The sequence below is a fragment of the Orcinus orca genome, chromosome 6, assembly GCF_937001465.1.
Source record: "Orcinus orca chromosome 6, mOrcOrc1.1, whole genome shotgun sequence".
NCBI classification, from domain to species: domain Eukaryota; kingdom Metazoa; phylum Chordata; class Mammalia; order Artiodactyla; family Delphinidae; genus Orcinus; species Orcinus orca.
Genome location: NC_064564.1, coordinates 14,432,108 through 14,446,350, shown reverse-complemented (window position 1 = coordinate 14,446,350; position 14,243 = coordinate 14,432,108). Strand labels below are relative to the sequence as shown.

The following is a 14,243-nucleotide window of genomic DNA, read 5'->3' as shown; positions in this document are numbered from 1 at the left end:
ATGTACGGTGCCAGTGGCTAAGTGCTCTTCTCTGACTCCGTGTGGATATGAAAAACTCTCACAGGTCCAAGTAAGCCAAGCAGCACAGGACGCTAAATACCTGAGATGCTGTAACACACTTTCAGGGCAGAAGAAAACCACTGAGGACATCCAAGCTTGTCTATTTAGGATGGCTCATTTTAATACACAGTTCTTCTGCAGATGTCTTTGGAATTTAAATGCTGACTTTCAAACTTATTTTTAGCTCTTTAATCTACCTTTTCATTTTTATTTCCCTCCTCAGACAGAATATTTGTAAAATGTAGCCACATCCAAAATATTTTACATGAGGGGGAAAAAAATGACAGTTATTTAAAAAAAAAGTAGGCAACGCAGTGATGAATGGCACAAGAACTCACAGATAAAGTGAGAAATTCATTAGGTGATGCTAAGAAGACACCAGATAAAAGCAACATGCTACATAAGCATCACTAGTTATTAGTCCTTTCTGGAGAGGAGTCCTCCTGAGAATTAAAGAAGAAAATATCTTAAGTGTGGAAAACATTACTGCCATCCTAAACTGGTGGGAGACAAAGCACACAAAGCAGTATGGGTTGTAGAATGAAATGTGAGAACACATCACGATGAGACATACCTATCACTGTTAAAAAAAATACTATTCTTACAGGAAATTCATTCTTTGTCAAGGATTAGAGTCCTTTGGCACACATAAAACAGACCCAAACCTTAGGCTTACAGAATTGCCTAACTGCATACTTTGTTAGAATCTAAGTGTTACTTGGACACTAATTTGTCAGAGTTGCCTTCGGAAGGCGGCACCTCTTAACTTACCATTTAAGTCAAGGAATATAACGGGAATGTGTGTTTCCATCCCAGGAACCGGCGTCCTAAAACATAACGAACAACAGCATCTCAAATAAAGCAGCCTTTCTCAGCGGCATGTGCTTCACGACTCAGCCTTCATACATGCAGAGCAATTACAGGTCAACCAATGATAATTCTGGGTACTGGGTTAGCTATAATTTCACATCAGAGATGCCACAAAGACTTAACTGCCACTGCTGCTTCTTTTCTCTGGTGCTTCCATGTATAATTATCATACGCTCTGATATCAGAACTTAGTCTTAGAAAACACATATACCTGTTCATCACTGAAGTTGAAGCTCCCTTGTTTAAACGTACTTTCTTATAAAGTTATATACCTAAGGGCCCCATGTGGCTTAATTTACTATTTTTAATTTCTATAAAGTGGCAGAGAACATTTGCTGACAGTTCAATCTAGTACCAAAATCAAAAACACCTGGTGATGCAATTTTATTATGACTGAATAGTCTTTTAAGGGAATGACCCAAGTAATTAACACATTAACTATTTTTTTTAAATGCTAAGTGCAATGGTACTAAATATTGATTTAGATTCTCAGAAATCTTAATTAGTTGGGCCAAAAACAATATTACTTAATAAAACAGTTTTAGGTCACAGTTATTCCAACTCATGAAAATAATTTAACACCTCCTCTAATTAAAACAACTTTTTTCCCCACACGCTATGGTAAGTCATCCATTAATCAAAGCAGAGGCAACACTCAGAGAGAAAGTGGGCAGCTCCGTGAGCACAGAGAACTTCAGAAGACATAGGGCAGTACCCATACCATTCTGCCGGGGCCCCTGGGATCCCACTGCCGGCTGAGGGGACCATGACCGCGTTCCTCTCCTCAGTCAGAGTCAACCTCATCTCTAGTAGTTGAGCTTCACGGTCAGCATCATCCTCTGTTTTATCTAGAACATCAAGAATGAGGATCAAATACAGGGGTCCCACTTCTTGCCTGCTGTTTACGCTTTGTCCTACATTATCCACAGGATATTCCCATATTCCACGTATTGGTTGAGGAGGGTTCACTAGCAACTTATTACTTCCCTAATTCGTGATAAAAAGCTCACGATAAAAAACTAACTATAAGCTAGCGAGGCTGGTGTGCTCTCACAGAGATGCCGTCTGCAGTTCATGGAAGGCCTGCGGTGGAACAGCACAGGGATGGTCTCTTCGAGAGTCAGAGGGCTCGCGTGCCTCTGGACCAGAAATCAAGAAATGTGAGCATCCTCCTTTAGTTATTTTTGAGGGACAATGTTTACTGCACATACTCTATTTCCTCTTTGTTGGGGGGGACGGGAGACCTATGCAAAGACATCCTTACAAGTGGATAACTGTCCTTTTGAAAGGATGTGGCACAAATAAGCACCATTCCTATGTTCTCGCCATTCCCACTACTGATGTGTTCGTCTACTTTTATTTCATGTAACTGCAAATGGGAATTAACAGCACACTGATTTGGGGTGGGGGGGAATATTAGAAGTTGCTTTTCATACCATGTTTACTGACAAGCTTTTGCAGTTGTTGATCTAAGTACTCCTGACGCTTTGTTAACACATTTAGCCATTTTCTACGTAGTCTCTCTAAATCCCGATCCTAGAAGCAAACAAGGGGATTACAGTAAATATAACATCAAGACAATATATCTGAAACCGATACTCTATCTTACCTTACTCTAATATGCTTCAAAAATGTAAAGTATTATACCCTAACATATTTATTACCACTACTAGTTGAATCCAACCATTATTCAGAATAGAAACTTTCAGAAATTAAAGCATTACTGTACTAGAGTAACACCATTTCTGAAAGGGCACTCTGATAATCCAGAACCAGTTTTTCCCTTTTTTTATTTTTTATTTTTTGCGGCACGCAGGCCTCTCACTGCTGTGGCCTCTCTCGATGCAGAGCACAGGCTCCGGATGCATAGGCTCAGCGGCCATGGCCCACGGACCCAGCCGCTCCGCGGCACGCGGGATCCTCCCGGACCGGGGCACGAACCCACATCCCCCGCATCGGCAGGCGGACCCCCAACCACTGCGCCACCAGGGAAGCCCCAGAACCAGTTTTATTTCTATTGGCTCTAAGGGTAGAACTCCAAGCACTCATGCAGCTAATATCTTCTACAAGGTCTCTTTGCTGGATAAAAATCACAAATACTACTCGATAATCCTCAAATTTATATCCCTTAGAACCATCAGAAGAACTCTTCAGATTTCTTAACTACAGCCTTCAACATGTTTCACCAGCATCTACAAATCATGTAAATGCTTCTCTCCCTAGTTTCTGTTGGGTTTCTTTTTTTTTGGCGGGGGGGGGGGGGGCGGTGGCAGACGGGATGTTACCAACAGACTAACAACTCTACCAGTCAACACCTGACTGTGCTCCCATCTTACCTCATTTCCTTCTGTAATAAAGTTACGTGACTGGGTAGATCAGTGGAATGCTGAGCATATTGGGAGTATCTGGATTTCACTAAGGCACTTAACCAAATAGCTCATGACATTCTTGTGGACAAGAAGGAGAAATGTGCAATGGATCTACTTGGAAGAAATTATAGAAGACTGAAATATCACATCCAAAGAATAGTGATTAATGGAATAACGTCAGCTTAAAAGAATTCCCTACGGTTGTGCCACAGGACTCTGTATTTAACCCTCAATACTTTTATCAGCAACTTATAGGAAAGCAGACATTTTTATCCAATTAGAATGAAGCCAAACCAGGAGGGTGACTGCACTGGCTGACATAATCAGGATCCGAAGAGCTCTGACAGTGCTAAACGATGACTAACCAGACTCACAAAATAAAATTTATCAGACGTAAACAAAATCTTGCAGGAGATTAGGGAAAGGGGGGTGGGGGGAAAAACAAAACAAAACCTGTATGACTCCAGGAAGTAGGGAAAGGAGACCTGGCTTAAAGTATGGAAAATACCTAAGGGGCGTGGCTTGACTGAAGCCAAGTCTGCAACAGCTCTTCCAGGGAAAAAGGAGACAGCAAGTGCAAGGAAGAGGACCTGAAGAATGGATCTGCAGGGGCCTGGATGGGCAGCTCCAGGTTTGGAAAAGGATAACAGTCACAACGACTGTTCCCTTCTGTTTTAACTTTAGACAAAGCAATATTTGAATCAAAACTAATTGTGTAGTTACTAAGTAACAGCATGGCAAGACTCAGGAATGTGTAATTTAGTACTTTAATCGAGCTTATTTGACTAGGATAACCCGTGCTTCATTACCTGGTAACTGTCCATGTCCTCCTCTTCCTCCTAAGAGAAAAAATATATTATGCAGAGCCGAAACAATCATTTATCCAAGAATCAGACTACGCTAAAGAAGTTTGAATCTTTTCCCATACTTTATATTTTCTACTTTAACGAATATACTTTTTCATCTCCCACCCACGCTCACCCTCACGCTCGGTTTTACAGTTTTCAGGTAGTTGGAGTGAAACCTTGAGCTTCTCATAGGAAAGTGAAGAACCTCATTTGACCTTTTCAGGGAGCTAGTACAATACTCTCCCCCTGCTGGGTGTATAGTCCCGCTCCCCAGGGGAAATCAAACACCTGCTGGCAAATAGTCTTTATGAGCCAGCAGGGGGTTTCTGCAGAGGGGTGAGGGGGCGGAAATCAGGCACTGAGGAACTCCTGGAGGCTGAGATGTTTTAACCCTCAGTTTGCCGTGTACCAGGGAAAACCAACAAGCTGGTGCAGTGGTTCCACGCAAATGCAATACAGTTAAAAAAAAGAAAAGAAAAAAAGATATCCAAGAAAATAAAATACTGAAAGAATTGTTTGTGGAAGGCAGTTTTCTGACAGGTTCCAAAAGACTCTCTTGTCTGGTTGGGTCTGTCAACAGAGACTTACATGGATGGTTTCATGCGTCTTGGCTGATCTCGGCGCCCTGACTTTTACACATCCAATGCCAACAGACAGTATACATTCTTCCATCAGCGGTAAAGTCCCAGACTCCTGCACAGACTTCACTTCCACTTGGACTCGCCGGGACTGCCCCTGTATCACAGACAATTTTAAGAGTTTCTCAAAATCAGTTTGATTCCCAAAAATTTGGTTTAGAGAGACCCCTACAGGCTGATGATGAGAAAAGCATTTATCTTTAGAGATGCTATCTCACCGTATCTTACATGTTTAGTAGTAAATTACAAATTCAAAAACTAATCAGGAACAAATATATGGCTTAGATATTTTTTCCAACAACAAAAAACTTTAAAACAATCTAACAAAGGAAATGCAAAAGGCTAGACAATATAAAATGTTCCACTTACTAATAAGCAAATTAAAATAAGCATGAAACACCTTTATTTTCACTAAGTTAGCAATTATCTTTTAAAAAGGCAATTTACAATATTGCCCAAAATTTACAAAAAAGGCAATTACATACACTGTTGGTGGGAATATAAATTGGTAAAGCTTTCTGCAGGGCAATTTGCCTTAAAAAATAAGAATCCCTTGACCCAGCAATTCAACTTTCTAGGAACCTGTTTTAAGTAATCATATATGTACATAAAGAATCTTACAGCAATGTTAAGAATAACAAGAAATTAGAAGCAAATTAAATGTATAGCATTGATAACTGCTTAAACTATAGTATATTAATGAAATATTTACATGGTCATTAAAATATTGCTATAGAAAAACATACATGATATATAAGTTAAAGAGTACAGTGGCAGATGTTAACTAGACTTCTTTTACAAAAGCAGATTACCAAAGCCAGTATATATAGTATGATCCACTTTAAAAAATAAGCAATCAGAATAATAAGAACGATTACACTATCCTGAATTCACTGCTCTCATCCCAAAATAAAATAATTTTAAGCCAAGTTGCAAAATGAAGAATTGATCAGAAAGAAACTGTTCCTTCTTTAAGCATGTTTTCACAATAAACACTATGTGACTTTGAATAATTACAATGAAGTAATTTTTAAAAGAAAATTCTCAGTATCCCCAATCACTGACTTCAAAGTTGGTTTATAAATTCTAGGAATGTAAAATAGAATTTGAAAAACAGAATCTCAACATGTAATTTCAAGTCAGTTACCCTTCCCCTCTTCTATTGGATTTTAATTCCCAAGAGCTTTGTATCATCAGGAAAATTAGCTTAGGCAATGATTGATCCTATCAAGCTAGATTTAAAGAGATGGGTTGCAGATGTCTCTAATATTTTCCGAGGACTATGCATCAGATATTTTGTGCAAAGAGTAACTCAGAAAACATTTTAATTGTCTGAAATAGTTTAGTCATTTCAATTAGCTACCTTTGGTTTTCACTTTGCCTGAGACAGGAAGTGACCTATTCTGAATGTGCGCCCAAACGTGAAGGGTGAAGTACCTATACTTTGGGGGAGAATACAGGATAAAGAGAGAGAAAAATGGAGGGAAAAGATCCAGGAATGGCTTAATGCTTCACAGAAAAGCTTTGAATAGTTTTACCAATACATAAACTATTAGTGAACTTCTTATAACTGCCGATATTTGACTATTTTTTAACTACAAAACTAGCAAATGCATGCAGTTAATCTAATCAGTTCTCCTCTGCTACTTTCCTGTTGGAGAACAATAGGTTCCAATTTTGAATTCTAATAAGTCTACCATCCAAGGCCCTCCATGAACTAGCTGCCCCAAGCCTCTATAACCTCTTCTGTTACTGCTTCTAGCTCTTCCTACAAGTTACTGATACTTTCTACCCAAACTTACCTAATTCCACCCTCTATCTTTATTCCTGCCATTTATATATGAAGAACCCTTCCAACATGATTCTTTCACCACCCAGGTCAAGACGCACATCCTTCAAAAAAGCCTTTCCTGATATACCCAAGATATCTTTGAACACTTTTAGTAAAGGTTGCCAGAAGTGTGAAAAACACTTAAATATTCAATTTATACTAAACCACAGAAAATTATCTGGTCTTGCCTTCCGGGAGATGAAGAATTTCTAAGGCATCCAAAGAGGATATATATAGTTTTAACAGATGTTCAGGAAAAGATGTTCTTCACACCCTTATGAATCCTATTTTATGTATATATCTCACACTATATTTTAAACTAATTTCCTTTTGCTTTTAGTGCCTTGTCTATACATGAATGGATTTGCTAAAATTCATTTGCTAGGGTCAGAGAACAAGTGCTTATCATTTTCCTCCTCCTAAGACATTCAGAAACTTATAAGCAAACTTTTTCCTTTAACCTTTTCTCATATTTTGCTTTGAATGATTTCAACATTCATTTTCTTGAGCCATTCTAATATTTTACTACTGTTTTAAAGTATGGAAACTATCACAGGCAATAATATTCTACTAAACGTTGACTTCATGTAAAGAATAGCAAACGAGTATTTCTAAGTCTTACATGTAAATTCTATTAAGATACTCTCATCTTTAATTTGCAGCACAGATACTACAGATCACATCTGTCTGGGGTTAAGTGACAAGTCCCACACGTGTCTCTGCTGTATTGGTTTCTGGCAGGTATTCACATCTACCTAGCTGCATTTACTTAAAGTGTCCTATTCACCTAACGTGTTAAGTAAGATAGAAAAGATATTTGGTCTTTGTCCTCTGTTCCTGGCACAGAGCTCCTAAAACTCTTGGAATTTCCTTAATGATAAAGGTGATAGGTGTGTCTTTTAACCATGTGACTTTTCATTTGGTCACTCTAGGCAGATCCCTAGGTGGCTTCAGGATTGGGGCTGGTCGCCAGGAAGACCAAGCCTTGATCAGAAAGTTGGAACTTTCAGCCCTATGCCAAAACCTCAGGGAGTGAGAAAAAAGGGGCTGGAGATGGGGTTAATCACCAAAGGCCAGTGCTGTCATCCACCACGCCTACGTAAAAACCTACTAACGATGGGGTTAGAGCTTCCTGGCTGGTGAACACGTCAGGTGCTGGGAAGCTGGCGCAGTGAAGGGCACACGGCAGCTCCTCATCCTTCCTCCACACCTTACCCCATGCAGCTCTTCCGCTTGGCTGTTCCTGAGTTGTATCTTTTACAGTAAACTGGTAACAGTAAGCAAAGGGCTTTCCTGAGTTTTGTGAGTCATTCCAGCAAACTATGAAACCTGAGAGTTGAGGGAACCCTCAACTGTAGCCAAGTAGGACAGAAATGTGGGTGACCTGGGGCCCTGATACTTGCAGCTGGCGTCTGAAGTGAGGGCAGTCCTGTGTAAGTCTGGGCCCTTAAACCTGTGGAGTGTGATGCTCGCTCTGGGTAGTTAGGGTCCAAACTGAACTGAATTACAAGACACCCAGTTGGTGCCTGCAGAGAAGCAGAGAACTGGTGGGCATCAGAGGGAAAAACACTTCTCATCTCCCATGTATCAAGCACTGGGCTCCATATAGTATTTCTTTTTTTTTTTTTTTTTTGCGGTACGCAGGCGTCTCACTGTTGTGGCCTCTCCCGTTGCAGAGCGGGGGCTCCGGACGTGCAGGCTCAGATGCCATGGCTCACGGGCCCAGCCGCTCCACGGCATGTGGGATTCTCCCAGACCGGGGCACGAACCTGTGTCCCCTGCATCAGCAGGCGGACTCTCAACCACTGCGCCACCAGGGAAGCCCCATATACAGTATTTCTAATCCTCACAATAACCCTACAAAGTTGGTGTTATCACCCCGCTCCACTTTACACCTGAGGAAAGGTTCCGGGAGGTGACTGAACTTGCTCACGGATATACAGCTAGGCCATGGGACAGCCAGAACCAAACCCCAGAATGTTAGACTCTGAAGTGCTTGTTCTTTCTGCCATGTCACACAGCCTCTCCTTGTCTTTATAAATGTTCTAATGCTGCTTGATACGTTTGTTTTGTTTCCTACAGTTCAATTCTAAGTCACTATAAAGCTTATCTTTTTCTTTTTTTTAAAAAAATATTTATTTATTTGGTCGCACTGGGTCTTAGTTGCAGCAGGTGGGCTCCTTAGTTGCAGCACGTGGGCTCCTTGTTGTGGCTTGCTGGCTCCTTAGTTGCAGCTTGCTGGCTCCTTAGTTGCGGCATGCATGTGGGATCTAGTTCCCTTGACCAGGGATTGAACCCGGAACCCCTGTGCACTGGGAGCGCAAGCCTTATCCACTGTGCCACTAGGGGAGTCCCCAAAGCTTATCTTTTTCTTACTTAAACTTCACAGAAGCTGGTTTTAAATACTGTAAACAGCTTTATTTTTGAAAATGAAAGAAAATACACATGAAGGGAGAGAAAACTTTAATGTGGTCTTGGCCAATCTAGATTTCATTATCCCTGATGTTTCTGCTAAAAGGAATCCAATATTAACCTTTACGACACCAAAGAATTCAATGTTAACATTAAAAATTTCATTACCTGCCGGAGTTGGAAGATTCCACCTGTTGGCACGTCCTTTGCAGGAATTACCTCTACAGGGCAGTATTCACCATTCTCATTCTGTTCCAAGATTTGAACCCAGAATTCCACTTTCCTGGTGACTTCGCTCCATCTAGGAAATAGTTGAAGTTCTTGGAAAATCATACATTTCTATTTCAATACAGGCAGCTTAGGATCCTACACATGAGAATTAATGATGAAAATAACCTCCAAACAGAATAACTCAGTAGAATTATCTGTAGTTCAGTGAGTAATACACAAATACACACTGGCAAATGTAATTAAAAGCAAAGTTCAACAAACAACATCAGAACTAAAAATGATGCCTTTATTTCATTCAAAAAGGTATGATAATTACAAATCTATTTCAAAGTGGTTATTCAAAAATTTAAACACTGTTATCAGAAGCACAGAAGTAAGTTGCAGTGATTATCTTTTCATACAGCAAAGGTAGTGCTGTATGCTTTAGTGACTTGACAAGTATCTCTGCTGAGGTCAATAAGAGAATCAAAAAAAAAAATCCCAATATCTAATTTAGTATTTGGTAAAACTTTCTAAATACAAAAAAAAGAAGAAAATCTGCTTCTCACCTATAATTAGATGCAGTACAAATATATGCTCTTTCAGTCTTTTCCTTTTAACTCTTCTGTTCAAAATCCTGGTCAACAAGTAAGCCTTCCTCCTTCCATGATTAATGCTACTTGAAAAGAACTTTGAGCTAAAGATAGAATAAGTAAGGGACTTCCCTGGTGGTGCAGTGGTTAAGAGTCCACCTGCCAATGCAGGGGACACGGGTTCGAGCCCTGGTCCAGGAGGATCCCACATGCTGCGGAGCAACTAAGCCCGTGTGCCACAACTACTGAGCCTGTGCTCTAGAGCCCACGAGCCACAACTACTGAGCCTGAGTGCCACAACTACTGAAGCCTGCGTGCTGAGCCAGTGCTCCACAACAAAAGAGGCCACCGCAATGAGAAGCCCGCGCACCGCAACGAACAGTAGCCCCCGCTCACCACAACTAGAGAAAGCCCGCACGCAGTAACAAAGACCCGACACAGCCAAAGATAAATTTATTTAAAAAAAAAAAACCATGTAAACCTGAATTCCAGAGTATATCTTGATCTATTTTCTCTACAGATGATTAATTAGAAGTATTTCATAATGATAAGCAACCTATTTCTCCAAAAATTCATTTCACACTTCATTCTTAACTACCTATTTCTTAACTTTTTCCCATCACTCTTCAAAGTTCACTCCTCCAAGGAAGTTTAACTGTGCTGTTAATACCGTGGACATAACACCAGCTATTACTGGAATACTGGTAATGCTCAGGAAGGGGTAACCTTTATAAATAGCAATATTAATCTCTAGCAATTTTTTAAAATTATAAATGGAATCAGATGGATATCTAAAATTCACCTGTCCCGAAGACTGCGTGTTTTTGCTTGGATAATCCCCAAATCCCACAGGGTTGGGTTTTTCCGAGGATCATTCATCTTATGGCCATAGACTTCAATTGCCAAAGCCCCTTCTGAAAGGTGCTCGATAAAGTCTTCAGTGATGCCAACAGAAAATTCCTGAAAGGAAGTAAGTACAGAAGAAGAAAACACCTTCTAGTGACCTTACAATTACTTACACCTGACATATCCTCACTTCATCATGGAGAAGAGAAATAGAATGTTTTAGCCATAGGACAAAACTGTCATCCAATACCCATAATGAATGCTCAGATGGCCCGAGGTTCTTAACTCTGATTTTTAAAAAACTTTTCACCTTGAAAATCTATTGTGAAAGACCAGCACTGTATTCTATTTTGTTAGCAATATTTTGGGAGCTATTTTTGAAAGTATAAATAATTGTATTAAGAATGACAACAATGATCTATGTCTTGATATAAAAGTTATTACATCCAGTAAGGCAGCAGTGTGTTGGAAAAACAATTTTTTCCAGTTTTTAGGAAGTTAACTATCTCCAATAATAAGAGAGAAAGGAAATAAATACTGATCATCAGTGCAAATAATCACCTATTTTAAAAAAATTCTATCTGTCCATCTTTGTACGATAGATGTAAAACAGCCTCTTGCAATAATTAGGATTAAGCTCTAAAAAAGTTTATTTTAAAAGTCATAGAACCTCTCTCTCTCTCGATCTTTAGCACAACAAAAGTATTTCTGTTTTAAACAGATTAGAAAGAGACCTCTCTCGAAAAAAAAAATGAGATGGCTCAAGTGAGATAAAGTAGAAAAAGAGAATTTAGAATCTGACAGTCCCGGCTCTGCTAGTTACTAGCCATGGGCCAATGACCTCTGAACCGACTTCTTCAGCTAAAAAAAGCACTGTCATCAAATACAGCTGTGGGAAAGAGCAAATGAAAGAATCACAAAGTGCTGAACAGAATATTAGGGGCTCCACAATGCTAGTTCTTATCTCCCTTCTATCTTCACTTTCTCTAAAACACTAGTTTCCTAACCTTCCCAGATGACAGTTTCTCCAGTAACTCATACAAAACATGGATTCCTTTTGGAGAAGAGTAGACATATGCACATACAGTCACACAAAAGTTAACTTTTGATGCTGGAGGAGCTACATGCACTGACACTATAGTTTTGCTTTTCCCCCAGGCTTACAGAGATATAATTGACATATAACGTTGTGTAAGTTAACATGTACATACAGTGTGTTGACGGCACTTTAGTCTTTGACTCCAACCCCACTCTAAGAACCTGATCCAAGACACAGACTGGTACCAAATTACTCAACAAAATATGGGTTGTTTTTTGTTTTGACCTGAGTAATTAAATGCTGCCCCAGTCTGGAAAACACACTTACATTGCACTGATCAAAGACAACCATGCACTGAGGTTCCTTGCTGACAGGAGAGGATGAGGTATCCACCTCGGGTGCAACAATTACCGGCTCCTGTTGATCCCAGAAGTTGTATTTGCAGAATACAAAGTGGGACAGATGCTGTGGCAAGCCGGTGGCTTGAAGTATTTTAACCTGAAGGAAAAGGAAGACTGTTTTTAACTCAGAAAGTTCCAAGAAGTACTTTGAGTCAGAGACACAGGCTCTAGTCCTGACTGTGTCACTAACAGTTGGTTTATGTTGACCAAATCTCATTCAACCTGGGCTGTATTTTTGCATCTGTGAAATGCCATATTTAGTGAGAGGTTGACACAAGGTATCAGTAACCTTGAGGATATACAAGTGGACATTTTAAAGCATTTACAGGCTGATGAAGAACATTTAAAATTCTAGTTCTTTATATCATCATCATCTTCGGAAGAAGAAAGATCTCAAACATCAGCACCATTCAATCATACAAACTCGGCCAACTATGGATAATACGGCCCAAGGACACAAGATTGTTAAGAATGATGAATGAAGAATGAAAACAGTGTGCATACCAGTAAGCAGTATATATTCAGAAAAGGGCAAAAAAAATTTATTTGATATTTTAATGTATAATAAAGAACAAGGTTCTCAATTGGAATGTTACTTGCTACTAGAGCGTTTTTGGAAAACTTTAAAAGCATCAGGAATGTATACTCTGAAGATCTGGAGGGGTGAACGGAGGAGACAAAAGATGGTGACCGCTGTCCATTCTCTGCAGCGATGTGTACGATGCCTTCTCCGTGCAGATTGAGGGAGGAGGGCCAGATCAAAGGAAATGTGCCCTGGACTGCTGGGGTGTGGGGTTTTGTGATAACTACGTGCGATTACAGAAGTATGTGTTTAATCAGACCCGAACGCCCCCAGAAGAAATGCCCATAATAGATTTTAAAGCAGCCAATGGTCTAAATATTTCTTTTGGCAGGCAGTGTCAGGTTGATTTTTAACTTTTGTGATAAGTTGTGGAAGAAACTAAATCCTGAAATTAACTAAGCTAAATTCTGACTTCATAATCCATGAGGCCAACCTTCAAGAGACTGCACACTGATCAGTTATCACGCTCTTCACCTGGTCGCTTCCTACATGTTGTATGACGCACTCTAAACCTCCAGTACGTAAAATAAACAAAACAGATTTGAGTATGTGGCAGAAGTTTACATAGTTTAGCAACCACAAATGTTCTTACTGTTTAACGAAGTATTAATAATGACACAGAAAATCATGCAAAGCTGACGACTATTTTCTTCTATAATGGGTAAGCAACGGACGGGCACTCCTGCTATTACTCACTTTTTTCTGTGATGGCATAGAGTTTGAAACATCTAGATAGCAATTCCCAGGCTATGAAAGACAGATTGACTAACACATTTTTTTTGTCCAAACCAAATAGAGCCATTAGTATTTGGCAATTAATTTTTCATTAAATTTTAAAAACCATGCCCTTTTCATTAAGTGTTTAAAATGCTTATTATATTCTTTAAGATGAGGCAATGTGGTATTTGGGAAGATTGCAATATTCTGGAGTACAAAGATCTAAATAAAAATTTCTGCCACTTATTAGCTTCTGTTTATGAGCAAATTACTTAAATTCTTAGGCTTAGTTTTTCTCCTATGGAAAACAGGATAGCTACCTAATGATAGATGTGTGAGGACTAACCATACCAATGAAATACAACGAATGAAATCACTACCAGGCGTTACGTGGATGGATGTTCAATACATACTTCTTTGTGACTGAATTCCATCTGAAAGTTAATTTTCTTTCTTAGAAATCAATTTCAATTTTAAGATTGAAATAAATAAGAAAGCAAGGTTTCATATGCTGAACTCTCTCCCCTATAGGCAACTCCTCAGGAATGAGACTGCAGGAATAAAGAATATCAGGAATAAAAATATCAGGAATGATATCTAGAACATAGGTTTAAGTATTTGCTTGCAGAAACCGAAATCACCACCAGGTGTCAGAATACCACAGACTTCAACTTGCCACTGCTCAAGACCTACAGCCCAGAAATGTCGGGAGACACTGATGTTGTTTGCGGTTTTAAAATATACTAATTTTATTTAATGTAATTAAAATGATCAACATGTTAATATGTGCATACTTTTTTTCATCACAGAAAAATAAATCTAGTCT

At 39.4% G+C, this 14,243-nt stretch overlaps 1 protein-coding gene across 6 annotated transcripts in view; it reads right to left on the bottom strand.

The window, feature by feature from the left end:
- Positions 1-14,243, bottom strand: part of KIF13B (kinesin family member 13B) — a 186,561-nt gene that overhangs the window by 56,127 nt on the left and 116,191 nt on the right. For all 6 annotated transcript variants that reach the window (XR_004483705.2, XM_033429842.2, XM_033429845.2 and 3 more), the window contains 8 exons: positions 12,044-12,214; positions 10,634-10,791; positions 9,197-9,329; positions 4,736-4,882; positions 4,109-4,138; positions 2,367-2,466; positions 1,652-1,778; positions 832-887 (listed from right to left, as the gene is read on the bottom strand). Coding sequence is in view for 5 of the 6 variants with exons in the window: in XM_033429842.2 (XP_033285733.2) it covers positions 832-887; positions 1,652-1,778; positions 2,367-2,466; positions 4,109-4,138; positions 4,736-4,882; positions 9,197-9,329; positions 10,634-10,791; positions 12,044-12,214 (922 nt within the window). In the remaining variant the exon portion in view is untranslated. The remainder of the gene's footprint in view (positions 1-831; positions 888-1,651; positions 1,779-2,366; positions 2,467-4,108; positions 4,139-4,735; positions 4,883-9,196; positions 9,330-10,633; positions 10,792-12,043; positions 12,215-14,243) is intronic.